Here is a 15028-nt window from a genome sequence, read left to right as displayed (position 1 = left end):
ATCCCAGCCCCTTTAATTCTACTTTAATTACACGTTTTCACTTTTCTGTTTCCCTTGACGCTTTCTCTTTTCTTCTGCTAACAGTCAATCTCTATTGTTCTTTCACTCTTCCTTTAATTTTTCACTCTATCTTGTCTCCTCTTCCCTCATAATTATCATATCCTCTATCACTTCTGTTCTCCCCTGTTCACCATTTGAAATTGTAAACCCTTTTCCAAACTTGCTGTTTTTATTGCAGGCAATAATTGATCACATCAATTCTGTTCACTGTGATAATTAACACTGCAGCCATCATAGTAGGAACTATTTGGTTTAATGCTGTATACTGTTTGCATTGGTTGTTATTATTTGTCTTCCCCTAAATAGTAAGGTACTGAAAACCTTCAGGGACACTACAAATCCAAAGGGCAGAAATTCTACTACCTCAGATCCACTCTGCTGGATGGGTAGACACACAAACAACATGACAGAGCAAGGGAACAAATTGCCCCAAACAAACCAAGGTACTTCAATAACAGAATCTAATGATACCATGGTGGAAGAAATGTCAGGGAAGAAATTTAGAATGTATGTAATTAAACTAATCTGTGAGGTAAAGGACGATGTGAGGACTGATGTCAGAGACAAAACACAGGAAGTGAAAGATCACTTCAATAAAGAGAGATTCTAAAAAAAAAAAATCAAGAAGAAATCCTTAAAACGAAGAAAAATCAAAGAATTCATTGGAAAGTATCACCATCAGACTACACCACTTGGAAGACAGTGTTTCAGGAATGAAGACAAAATATATAATCTTGAAAACAAAGTTAACCATGGAGAAAGATGTTAAGAGACCATGAAGAAAACTTGGGATAACCTGAAAAGACTAAATTTAAGATTTATCAGGACAGATGAAGGCTCAGAGTACAAACCAAAGAAATGTACAATCTTTTCAATGAAATAATATCAGAAAATTTCCCAAACCTAAAGAATGAAACAGAAAATTAAATACAAAAGCTTACAGGACCCCAGATATACAAAATTACAACAGACCCAAACGAAGGCACATTATTATGAAAATGCCTAACATATAGAATAAGGATAGAATTTTAAAGGCAGCCAGAGAAAAACAGCAGGTAATGTTTAGAGGGAAACCAATTCAGATATCAGCTGATCTCTCAACTCAGACCCTCAGAGCAAGGTTTTGGAATAATATATACCAAGCTCCGAAAGAAAATGGATGCCAGCTGAGAATACTCTACCTAGCAAAATTAAGCTTCAGAATTGACAATGAAATAAAAACCTTCCATGATAAACAAAAGTTAAAAGAATTCACAATTTGAAAGCCTACACTACAAAACATTCTCAAACAAAATATTTCATAAAGAGGAAGTAAAAGTGAAAACCAGCAAAGGGAGGAACTAACTAGAAGAATAGTTAATTGATTAAAGAAGAAACTAATTCAAAGTAAAAACTAGAAATAAATCAAAATGGAAGGGAATAAAAATCATTGCTCAATAATAACATTTGTGGGAGGCTGCCATGTCATGTGACCAGCACTTTCCTTTCCTGATTGGTGAGGCTCTGTTGGTCACTTCCCCGTGACCTGGCCTCATCAAAGTGGCCATAAACCGTGGTCCTGATCTTGAAAGTCATAAAATGTTGCCCAAAGTGTCTTCATGCATGGGCATGCGTTCCTACAGCCCCAGGGGTTAAGTGCCCCAGGGGTTAAGTTACCTTACTTGCCCTTGTAACCCCGACCCTCTTGATCTTTATTGGATGAAACTTTCTAAAGAATGAGAGTCTCCCAAAAGTTCATTCTCTCTCTCTCTCTCTCCAGCCTCTTGTGACATTCCTTGCTCTCCCATTTGGGGAGCTTGAGGCCGAGGGCGGAGGAGCCATCCTGGGCTTAAATTAAAGGTAAATTGTGTCTGTGTTTTATTTGATACCTTAGGAAATTCACTCTAGTGACCCCTAGTTTAGTTGGCTGCGCTGGTCTAGGGTGGCAAACATTGAACATAAATGGCCTAAGCCCATCAATCAAAAGACACAGAGTGGCAGACTGGATTGAAAAACAAGACCTAACAATATGCTGTCTTCAAGAGACTCACCTTATAGGCAAAGACATTCACAAACTGAAGGTAAAAGGATGGGAAAAAACCATATCATTCACATGGATCTCGTAAACAAGCTGGGGGTTTCTACCTTCATATCAGATAAAGTGGACTTCAAAAGCCAACGTTAATCAGAAGGGAAAAGAAGGACATTTCATACTGTTTAAGGGAATGATACATCAACGAGACACAACAATCATAAATACTTGTGCCCAAACCATGGAGTATCTATGTGTATCAAACAAACCCTTTTCAGTTTCAAGAATCAAACAGACCAACACAATAATACTGGGTAACTTTCACATGCCTCTGTCACCACTAGTTTTGTTTCCTCCAAACAAAAACTAAATAAATAAGTTATAGCTGGGCACATTGGCGCATGCCTGTAATCTCAGTGGCTCAGGAGGCTGAGGCAGGAGGATCTTAAGTTCAAAGCCAGTCTCAGCAACTCAGTGAGGTCCTAAGCAACTCAAGGAGACCCTGTCTCTAAATAAAATTTAAAAGGGCTGGGGATATGCCCCTGGGTTCAATCTTTGATACCAAAAAAAAAAAAAAGAAGCTAGAGAACTAAAAAATACAATTGATAATTTACACTTGACAGACCTTGACAGACCTATATGGAATATTTCATCTGTCAATGACTGAATACACTTTCTTCTCAGCAGCACATGGATCCTTCTTTAATACAGACTATGTAATGTAAGCTACCATATGTTAGCATGCAATTGTAATATTACCTTAACATAATTTTAGCATCTGTAGGATTATTTTTATAGCTCCCTTTCCATTGATATTAATTCATGTGTTCTTACTTTTTCTTGATTAGACTTGTTTCACTTTTATCAACCTTTAGCTATATTATTTCTTCTCTATTTCACATATTTCTGCTCCTACTTATTTTTTCCTTCCTACTACCTAATTTAAAAATAATTTGTTTGTTAATCTAGCTTTTTTCTGATACTAGTACTTTAAGTTATTAATGTTCATCTGAGTATTGTTTTATCCCAGAGATTCTGATATTTTAAGCTTTTATTATTACTTAATTTAACACACTTTTTATTTACTTTTCTTGTGTTTTCTTCCTTGATCTGTGAGATATTTATAAGTGTGCCATTTAATTTTGAAGTAGTTGACATGTGGGAGTGAAGTTCTATATATATATATATCTTTTTTTTTTAAAAAAAAACTTTCTTTTTAATTGTAGATGGACACAATATCTTTGTTTTGTTTATTTTATGTGGTGCTAAGGACTGAACCCAGTGCCTCACGCATGTTGAGGCAAGCACTCAACCACTAAACTACAATCTCAGCCCCTACATATCTTAAGGTGGTTGATTTCTAATATAATAAATCATGCAGGAAACACAGTCTGCATGATTTCAAATTTAAAAAAAGGCAAATGCTTTTTATATTGATTATATTGGCTACATGTGTCAAAACTGATAAAATTTTATACGTCAATAATGTGCATTTATTATATTTCAATTTTGCCTCAATAAAGGTATAAAAATTTTTAAAAAAGAAGACCTGAGTTCAAGTTCTGACTCTCCTCTTACTGTGGGACAAAGTTCAAATGTTTGAACTTTCTCCCTTTTCTTATCTGTAAAATGAATATCCTTTCCACTCCAGTCCTTTTACTTAATGGGTACCTTTCCCTCAAATTACGTAAAAGTTTATCCCCTATTAATATGAAGCTGGGTGTGGTGGCACAAGCCTATAATCCTAGCAACTTGGGATGTTGAGGTAGGAGGTTTGCAAGTTTGAGGATAGCCTCAGCAACTTAGCAAGACTCTGTCTCAAAATAAAAAATAAAAAGGCCCAGGGATGTAGCTCAGTGGTAAAATGCCCCTGGGTTCCATCCTCGGTATAATTAAGTAAGTACGTAAGTAAGTAAGTAAATACGTAAGTAAGTAAGTAAATTGGAAACTTCCTCTCTACCCAGAATCCTTCTCTAGATACTGTTATTTCTATCTTTCCTTTATAGCCAAGATGCATAGAAAGATAGTCTAATGCTTTCTCTACTTCCTTATTTCCTACATGTCTCAACCCCTGACAGTCTGGCTTCAGCCTTTATCACTTGTGCTAATGTTAACTGGTGATCTCTCCTAATTGTCTAATAAAGGGTCACCTCTGTATCCTCATTCTACTGGCTTTCTCTAAGTATCTCTCTGATGTGGTTCAGACAGTCCAAATACCTAGTCTCATTCCTGGAACAATAAAAAGGATCAACAAATGTTTGTTGAACGAATGATCAAATAAGTAAATGAAGCATTTAGAAAACTGCCAACTGTTATATAAACACTATCATATTACAATCAAACTGTTGAACAGGGAGATCTCAAGGACACTGTGCTGAAGTTCCATTTAAGAAAACATCATTTGACTTATTAGGTGAAAAAAAAAAAAAAAAAAAAAAAAGGAAGGTTTTGAAGGTTCTGTGCTCAACCTTAGAAACCTAGCCCCCATACTAGAGAACTACAAAGGACTTCAAGGAGGCAGACACCAAACAATAAGGGTCAAGCAGCTAAACTGGAGCCAGGGAAATGTGACCACTTCACTTCTAAATTTAGAACTCTGTCCAGTTAGATGGAAATAACCATGGTGTGATGGGAATAGTCCACAGTATTACCTACCTGTCCAGAGAGAATTCAATCTACAATCTACAGTGACCCCTATCCAGAGGCAAAATAAATTGAAAACACTGGCTGCTGACTCAGTGAAGCCCACATAAAGTGACTTGGGCTGTGGGTAGGGTGTTACTTCAGGCTTAGTCTGAAAGAACTGGAATCAACTTGTAATTACTTTTCTGTCCTCTATACAGGAATTTCAGACGCCTGGGATCTCCACAGAACAAATCTTTTTTAAAAATTTTTATTCTTTAACCTCGGGCTTTTCAGGCTTATAATGACATAATTCCTTAGGGATTTTTACTTTGTTCTATATAATTATTCAAAACAGAATCTTACAGAAATGTAAAATGATTAGGGCTATAATATATTTTTAACTAAGTTCATTTCCATCTTTCACTCTGATTTCTCCCACACTGTGCACCAACACAAAGACCCAAGTAACTGATTTCTTTTCAAATGATATCCTTAGGAAATAGCCCTGGTGTTTAGGAAATACTCTAACAGTTCCAAGAAAAATAAGAGAACACAGTTACAGCAGATAAGGAGTATATTGGGGGTTCTGTTAGGATAAATACAACTTGACATAATCTCCAAGGACAGGTATCCTTGTCCATATCTTATTTATCATATTATACCTACAACTTCCATGATGTAAGAGTCATATTACTATGATACCAAGCATATACTATTAACTTTTCATTCTAAGAGAATTTTCTGTTACATATCTTCAGTACAGAGATAAAAATCAGGAATATGATAAAAATAACTCACTTGATTACTGTCTCATCTATTCATACACTCTCCATTTCTCTGCACCTAAAGTAAAAGTAACTAGTTTGAGGCTGAATTTTTCCATACTAGGGATTGAACCCAGGGCACTTTACCACTTAGCTACATTCCCAGCCCTTTTAATTTTTATTTTGAGACAGGGTCTTGCTAAGTTGCTTAAGGTCTCACTAAATTGCTAAGGCTGGCCTCAAACTTACAATCCTCCTGCCTCAGCCTAAACAGCTGGGATTACATGTATGTGCCACACACCTGGTTTTTTTATTTTTTTGAGACAGGGTCTTGCTAAGTTGCTAAGACTGGCCTCAAACTTTTGATCCTCCTGCCTCAGTCTCCAGAGTCACTTGGATTATAGGTGTGTGCCACTGCACCCAGCCACATCCATATCAGAGATCTTCCAGGAGTACTGCTGACTTTGAAATTTGGTTGGGAAAAGGCTTCCAGCTCAGAGAAGTTGTACACATATACTTGTAGAGTAAGAAAGTACTTTTTTCTTGCTTCCCATCAATCAATCTTATTTTTGTATTGCAGATCCTTTTTGTTTGCTGCAACCTGGGAGTGAACCAGGGACCAAGTTTTCTCTAAACTATGTTCTACATGTTCCCTCTCCATACCAGCTATTATCTTTCCAAATAAATAAATCTCTGGGTAGTATACTGCAGAGCTGAGCATTCTTCCAGAGGGAGGGGGAAATCCTGCTGCCTGTCTTCACACAATCTGGTTGAGTTCCCAGCATGGCAGCTATGCACAAGATGAGATGACTTTGCAGAAAATTAACACCACACCACTTGCAGTGGAAGATAAGATCTCTTTTTCCATGTCAACTGCTAGGAAAGACAGCAGTGTACAGACTCACTGGAGAAGATGCCGGATACGATAGTGCAAACAAAGTGCGGAAACCACCAAGAAACAGGTATAAGATGTTTAGGTAACCTGTTTATACATTTAATTTTGTTGGATAAGAGGTCCATTCTTTAGAAAACAGAATAGTTGAAGAGATTTTCCTTTGCTCAAAAATATGTGGAAAGATACAGATTTTTGGGCCGGGGATGTGGCTCAAGCGGTAGCGCGCTGGCCTGGCATGCGTGCGGCCGGGGTTCGATCCTCAGCACCACATACAAACAAAGATGTTGTGCCCGCCGAAAACTAAAAAATAGATATTAAAAAAAAAAAAATTCTCTCTCTCTCTCTCCCCCTCTCTCTTTCTCTCTTAAAAAAAAAAGAAAGATATGGATTTTAAAAATAAAAACTGAGCTAAGAGTGGTGGTACGCACCTATAATCACAGTGGCTGGGGAGGCTGAGGCAGGAGGATTGCCAAGTTCAAAGTCAGCACCAGCAACTTAGCAAGGTCCTAAGCAACTTAACAAGACCCTGTTTCAAAATAATAAAAAAAGACTGGGGATGTGGCTCAGTTGTTAAGTGCCCTTGGGTTCAATTCCTAGTACCAAAAAATAAGTAAAAATTGTAATGATATATAAATGGTGGATACATATCCAAACTCACACAACATATAACACCAAGAATGAACCGTAATGAAAACGATGAACTTTGGTTGTTAAGAATGTGCCAATGTAGGTTCATCAACTGTAATAAACGTTACCACTCTGTTGAATGTTTATTATGGCATGAAAATTGGTATATGGAAATTTTTTTTTTCTGCTTAATTTCACTGCAAATCTAAAACTGCTCTAAAATATAAAGTCCATATATGATGTGTGTGTGTGTGTGTGTGTGTGTGTGTAAAAATAAAAGTAAAAATTAAGCTGGGCACAATGGCACATGCCTGTAATCCCAGCAATTCAGGAGGCTGAAGCAGGAGGATCACAAGCTTGAGGCCTGTCTCAACAACTTAGTGAGATCCTGTCTCAAACAAACAAACAAACAAAAATGTAAGTAAGGGAAATGTAATTCAATGGTAAAGTACTCCTGGGTTCAATCCTCAGTACAAAAACAAAAACGCGGGGGAGCTAGTGGAGGCACAAAATGTGACAAAGACAATCTGTTTTGGTGGTAATCAAATAAGATTTACTGTCATTTAAAATTTCTACAATAAACAAATTATTTTTGTAATAAGAAAAAAACTCAAAAAGGAAGAATTGTGAAATCATAAGATATATCTACGAGTATAAATGCTTCTTTTGGTGCTGGAGATAGGACCCAGTGCTTCACACATCCTAGGCAACTGCTCTACTACTAAGCCATATCCCCAGCCCACTTGAATGCTTTTGTAGTTGATTAGGGAAATACAATTTTGAGGGGAATTAAATTTTTTAAAAGTACTATTAAAATTTACCAATTGCCCTCAGATATACCATATGAGAAAATGTTTAAAAGGAAGAAATATTAGAGAGGGTGGCAACAGAACTATAAGGAAGTATGACTAGAATAAAATAGGATGACCAATCAGAAATTGGCTGTATTTGATATTTATCATGTCCATATTCTTTGAAGGTACTAAAAATCCAAGCTCAGGGAAGGGGATATATAATAGAGAAGCATGGCTCCTGCCTAGCATGCATAAGACCCTGGGTTCAATCTGCAGCATGGCAAAAAAAAAAAAAAAAGAAAAAAAAAGAAATAAAAAGAATTTTAATTAAAAAAAAAAAAAAAAAAAAAGGACACTGAAAGTGACTCAAGTGTAACTATGGTCACTTTCTAATATGAGCTCTTTTTGGTTATAGGCATTTGCCCTTCATAAAAAACAAAACAAAACATGAGTCAGGTTTCATGGCTACAGTTCGGGGGGAGCAGGGCCCATATGAATGACTTGTAAGTTTTATACAGTTAACACTTAAGATTATTCCCAGCAATATATAAGCATGATATCTTTGAGCCCTCATGGAAGTATACATAAAGGACAGTAAAACTGTAGACACTATGATCTACATAAACCAGTACGTAGATCATACTGACTTTACAAATAGGTCAGTATGATCTACATGCGGAAATGGCAACACATATTAGTCAAGTTAAAGACCTGGAAAAGAAGTTTCCCTCCCAACTCTGAGTAATTTCATAGTTATAATTCAGTATGAATCATTCTAGAGACACACATACCCTAGAACGTCAACAGATTAACTCAGCAGAACCCTTTTACAGCACAAAGTTTAATTGCCCGGTGAAATAAACTCTTAAATACTCAGTAAGATGATCCAGTTTAGTCAGTTGCTATGCATTTATTCCTCTTCTCTCCTGTTTCCCACCTTATAATCTTTTCACAGTTCACAAATGTCCTCATCAGAGAAAGGAAATGAAACACAAACCAGTTGATATAGTTTCTTGTTAACATTTTTGGCCAAAATGTATGGGAAGTAAAAAAAAAATGAGGTTCCTATAGCATTCCTCATTGATTTTTAATTATTCTTGTTAACCTTGTTCACTCTACTGGGTACAGATGAAAGCTAGAAGTTTTTAACCTTTGAAAGGAAAATGGGTCTTAGGATATTAGAAGCTTTCTTAATTCATCTGTCAGAGAGATCTCCTTGGGCTAATTATAGGTCACTGAGTGTTCAGGAACTATGAAGAACAATGTTTAGTCACTGATGTTTTGGTAATCAGGAAAAGCATGGGGGGAGGTTTGCTCAAAATGTAGCTACAAAATTGCATATGTTTAAAAATCCAGGGCTGGGGTTATAATTCAGAGGTAGGTGCTTGCCTGCTTGCCTGGCATGTGTGAGTCCCTGGTTTCAATCCCCAGAATCACAAAAAATGAATAAATAAGGTCCAGTGGTCTCTCTGTTATAAATAATTCCCACTTGTTCTGCTCAAATATACATTTGACAGACTTCCAAGAAATATTTTAAAGATCATCCTATTTAGCACTGTATAAAACTATAGCCCACTGGTGTTTCTGATATAAGTACTATGAAAAGCTGATTAAATATTTACAATCCAGGGGAAGAAAAGGCTAATTTATAGCATTTGCCAATTTCTTTGGTGTAAATATTTCTACTATAGTGAATTTTTTTGTTGTTTGTTTGTTTTTTTGTACCAGGGGTTGAACCCAGGGGTGCTTAACTATGGAGCCAAACCCCCAGCCCTTTAAAAAAATATTTTATTTAACCAGGCACAGTGGCACACACCTGTAAACCTAGTGGCTCAGGAGGCTGAGGCAGGAGGATCATGAGTTCAAAGCCAGCATCAGCAAAAGCAAGGTGCTAAGCAATTCAGTGAGACCCTGTCTCTAAATAAAAATACAAAATAGGGCTGGGGCTGTGTCTCAGTGGTTGAGTGCCCCCCCCCCCCTTTTTTAAAAAAATTTACATACAGGGTCTTGTTAACTTGGTGAGTCTGGCTTGAACTTGCAATCCTCATGCTTCAGTCTACTGAGTCTGCTGGGATTACAAGCATGCATCACCATGCCCAACTTATGGTCAATTTTAATCTACCAGTTTGATGTTACTGAGTGAGAAAGTGGAAGGAGATGAGCATTAGCACACCATTATATCACTTCCACTTTATGATAGATGTATGTATATAACCTTAAAAGCAGAGATTATATTAAAATGCAGTGAAACGACTAGGAAGTGATGAGGTTTGAGTACTTACAATCTTCTTTTTGAATGTAAGTTACATTTTATTTAAATATAATAAAATTAAAATTAAACAATTACTCCCTCCATCCATCAGTCCATATAGTACTTCAACATACCACTTAAAGTGGTCCTTAAAACTTACCAGGAACACATGCTCAAATATTTGTGTAGGACTATCCATCTGACCAAGGATCACTATCATTTCATTATCTATAAATTCCTTGAATTCTCGCAAGTTACAGACCATCTGCATTTCCAACTCCGTTCGTATCTGAAACAAAGACGACATATTTTACTAATCTCTTTCAAACATGTACCATTTCTAGCCCCACACCTACTGTTATCCCACTCGGAGCCTTGGAACAATGAAGACTTGAGGTCTCTTACCTCTTTGGACGTAATGTTCTCCAAATCCTTCTGCATCATAATCTCCCTTAATTTGGTTTTAATTAGCCTCTCTGTTCGTTCGCGTTCAGTTGGTCTGAAAATAGGGAAGTGATATTTCTTAATCAGGAATTTCAGTATTACCATTTGATTATGTTTCCAAATTGGCAAGCTTTGCCTCTTAAATACATATAGATCCATGAAGAAACAAAGACAAATTTGCTATAGGGAGTGTAGTTTTTAATGGAGGACCATATTCATGCTTCCCTGTGAAGTACCCCTGGGTATCGATAATTGAGCTAGAATACCAAACTGGGTAGACCAGCAGTGTGACCCACTATGGTAGTAGGTCTTCTGTAGCTTAAAATACCACACTATGCTGATCACTCATTGTGAAGTGAAAACATGAAAGAAGGAAAAGGATCCTGCCTTCTGAATTCAGTAAGGAAACTTCTCTATCTAGAGTACTTTTGTACTAGAGTACTACCTAGAGTACTTTTGTCCAAAATATTTTCCTTTTCATGACAACTCTCACACTACCTCTGTGAAGTTGTTATTCTCATTTTACAGATTAAAAAAACCAAACATGGCACAAGACATACTGATGATCACATACACTGGCAGGAAAATCAGTGTTTAACCTAGTCTAACACTCTACTTGCAGGATTGTGTTGCTTTCCTTCATTTTTCATAAACATAAAATTACTCTTGGAGTTTAATATGAAATCAGACTAAAGAGTTGACTCTCCAATTACCAGAAAAGTATTGGTTCAATGTAACTGGATGTTTCTCTTTAAAGGCACTATTTCATATCATGTAGAATGTGAGTGAGGCTGTCAGAGAGCACTGTCTACTTCATCTTTCTCCCTAACTCAAGAAAGGTATCTACTCTACACCTCCTTATTTGGAGATGGATAATGGACTAAGCCTTCAGGCATCTTGCCTGCCCTTGGGGCCTACATCCTTTATCACTGGTGGCAAAAATAGCTTCAATAATCTCCAAAGATGGATGCTCTAACCCCACAAACTTGGAGCTCCACACCACTTGGGCTCCTAGCTTTTCACATACACTGCATGATACAGCTAATAACTGTGTTATTTCCCTGTCCACAAGCGAAGGCATCACAGTCTTCACTGGAGTAAAATTCTCATTCATGCTTATTATTCCTAGATAATTCAAAGTACAAAATAAATGTATAATTTCAGTCTTTTGTTTAAAAGCATATTGGGGGCTGGGGCTGGGGCTCAGCGATAGCACACCTGCCTAGCATGTGTGAGGCACTGGGTTCAATTCTCAGCACCACATATAAATTTTAAAAAAAGGTCTATCAACAACTAAAAAAAATATTTTTTTTTTAAAAAAGCATATTGGTAAAAACAAATTTCGCTGAGCACAGCGGTGCATGCCTGTAATCCCAGTGTCTTGGGAGGCTGAGGCAGGAGGATCACAAGTTCAAAGCCAGTCTCAGCAATTTAGTGAGACCCTAATTAATGAAACCCTACCTCAAAAATAAATAAATAAACAAATAAATAAATAAAATAAAAATAATAATTTAAAAAAAAGGCTGAGGATGTGAGTTAGTGGTTAAGTACCCCTGGCTTCAAGCATGAGTTAGACTTCCTAGTTTAGCGATACTTCTCTCAATACTTCAGACTTCCTTGAGACAATGGTTTGGAATAAGTCAGACCTAGGTTTTAATTGCAGCCCTTCTACTTAATTGCTGATGTAAAACCGAACAAGTTCCCTCTTTTCCCTGAGCCTGTTACCCTCTCTATAAAATAAGGACACTAATAATATCTGTCTCCTGATAGAGTTTTATGAGAATTAAATGAGATACCATATATGAAGGGCTTGGCATAAAATTAGATGTACAATGGGAATACCATGCATGTATATTTTCTTCTTCTCCCACTTCCTTGGATTTTAAATATAAAGCTATTCACAGTACAGCACTTTAGTCAATTTTAGCACATATTCTTATATTCTCAGCTTTGTTCCCCCTCTGCCCTCCAGTACTAGGGATTGAACCCAGGGGCACTCTACTGGGCTACATCCCAGCCCTTTTTATTTGTTCATTTATTTTTGAGGCAGCGTCTTACTCAACTGCAGCAGATCTTGAATTTGTAATCCTCCTGCCTCAGCCTCTGGAGGGTCATGGGGATTATAGGTGTGTGCTCCTGCACCTGGTTCTCAGCATTTTATAGGCTTTTCTCATCACTTTAGGAAGGAGGGTGGGATGAAAAAAGCATTACAACACATATTTCTCTTCATTGATTTCATTGGAAAAAATTGGGGAAATATTTAAAAATACAAAGAAAGTAAAAAAAACCTAAAAATTCCTCTATCAGTAATAATACTTTGACCTATAGTTTCCATGTTTTTCTGTGAATATGTAGTCATTTATTGGTGAAATATACCTTAAAATTGGGATTATACTCTACATACTGAGAACTAATATTTAATGGTTATAAGAGGTTATGAGTAATTTTCTTTTCTTTCCTTTTCACGCTTATTTTTATGCTATAGTCTCAAAATCTTCTTTTTCAAAATCAGAAAAAAATGTGAACAAGTTTTCTTTTTCTCATGTAAGTATGGTTTAGAATGCACTTCCCTGAGCTAGATGAAACATTCCTCTGAAACACATTAACCAGCTGTAAGCGTGAAATCATGAATAATATTTTTATGAATAATATTATTATGAGATACTAAAAGGGTTAAGGTCATTGAAAAGTAGAGTCTAGTGCCAACAACACCCTGTGCAAAAAAGATTTTAGTGCTTTCTTTAAAAAAAAAAATACATATATATATTTTAAAAAACAACGACTTTCTTTTTTTATATATATTTTTTAATATTTATTTTTTAGTTTTAGGTGGACACAATATCTTTACTTTGTTTTTATGTGGCGCTGAGAATTGAACCCAGTGCCTCATACATGCTAGGTGAGCACATTACCACTTGAGCCACATCCCCAGCCCTTATAATATATATTTTTTTAGATGTTGATGGACCTTAATTTAATTTATTTATTTGTATGAGGTGCTGAGACTCGAACCCAGTGCCTCACACATGCTAAGCAAGCGCTCTACCACTGAGCCACAACTCTAGCCCCTCTAGTGCTTTTTTGACTGTTTCTTGCATACAATTCTTGGATATTTCACCTTTTCTAATAAAAGTTATTTATTAGACTATTATCTGCATTGACCTCATTTTTTTTTTCTTAAAAATCACGAACTGTTTTGGCAAGACTTTAGGAATCTTAAGACAAATCCTGACTGTAAGATCAGATAGTATATAACTACTTTTCTTTTAAGCTGTAGAATACCTTGTAAGTGCAGAAAGACCAATTCAGAGAAAAATAAACACCCTACTTAATTTCCAAAGCAGGAACTAAGTGTAAAAAAATTTCCAAAATAGTCACAGAAGTTTCAACGCATAAACCTAAAAAGGAAATAAACATCAGCTCCACCTTAGGCCTTCATCCAACTCACAGTGCACCAGGGAGATTTAATAAAATCTCACTGACAAGGACTTAAGGTAATGGTGGAGTAAGACACTTGACTGATAGGATGTTCTAAAATTTTTTTTAAACAGTAATAAGTTCAAAATCAGCTTAGAACCTACATATTCTTTCAAATTGATTGGAAACATCTTGTTAAGTATGACAGACATCTAAGTTTCTTGCCATTAATTTGCTTACCTAGTATTCCTTTCACAGACAAAGCAAACACAAACTTCAGCCTAACTCCTTTAAACTCAGATTTCAAATTAGTAGAATCTGAATAACTGATTTGATGGTATTGCAATTCTTGATTGTGGAGCCTCCACTGTACTCAGGTGTGAAATTCTTCATGCCTTTGCAGGCAGCAGAATTAACAGGGTTGATGAGTGTGGCAGAGATATGATGTAGATAGTGTCTAATAAAAGTGGATAAGATTGATTCCTAAAGATAAGAAATCAGGGAGGAACATGCTGCCTAGCACAGAACAGAGAGGACCTCCCCAACTCTCAGCAAGCTACTTACATGTCTGTGAAGAGAGCTGGAGAGTCAGGCCGATGGGACTGCACATCCTGCATAGCATTCCATTCATTGACTGAGGATTGATCCGAGTTGATATGGCTCTCGTAATAACTTACCCAGGTGAGAAAAAGGCTGCCTGGGTAGTAGTTATGCATTCTGGCTACTTCACAAGCCTTGTGTAAACTCTGTAGAGCAGACCTGAAAGATACACTGGGAAATGAGCACCGTAGAATGGTGGGGTACTAAAAGGCCAATAACCCATGTGTATCTCAAAGTCTTCTGATTTTTAAATTCTATAGCATTTGACCTCTAGAGAATCTACTCCCTGGAATTCAAGATCCTCTAATCCTGATGACATGGGTATTGCCCATATTATTTAGACATTTACTAAAAGATATGATGTATCCTTAACATTGGGGATGGGGAAGAGACTAACAATCCATTAGTGAAAAAGATCTAGGTACCTATAGAGCTCATGATCATATAGTTGGAACCACACTGGGGCTGTATCACTAGAAAACTAAAGATCTCAACAATACTACATAAAGATTTCTTCCTCCTGACATAGAGATTATGAAA

At 36.6% G+C, this 15028-nt stretch overlaps 1 protein-coding gene across 5 annotated transcripts in view; it reads right to left on the bottom strand.

Annotated features, from left to right (window-relative positions):
- The window catches only part of Ssh2 (slingshot protein phosphatase 2), a 267844-nt gene that overhangs the window by 33823 nt on the left and 218993 nt on the right, over positions 1-15028 (bottom strand). For all 5 annotated transcript variants that reach the window (XM_071603876.1, XM_071603877.1, XM_071603874.1 and 2 more), the window contains 3 exons: positions 14453-14647; positions 10433-10526; positions 10188-10316 (listed from right to left, as the gene is read on the bottom strand). In XM_071603876.1, coding sequence (XP_071459977.1) covers positions 10188-10316; positions 10433-10526; positions 14453-14647 — 418 coding nt within the window. The remainder of the gene's footprint in view (positions 1-10187; positions 10317-10432; positions 10527-14452; positions 14648-15028) is intronic.

This window comes from Marmota flaviventris, chromosome 17, assembly GCF_047511675.1.
Source record: "Marmota flaviventris isolate mMarFla1 chromosome 17, mMarFla1.hap1, whole genome shotgun sequence".
In the NCBI taxonomy this organism is placed as follows: domain Eukaryota; kingdom Metazoa; phylum Chordata; class Mammalia; order Rodentia; family Sciuridae; genus Marmota; species Marmota flaviventris.
The sequence above is the reverse complement of the archived record's forward strand: the minus strand, read 5'-3'. Positions and strand labels throughout refer to the sequence as shown.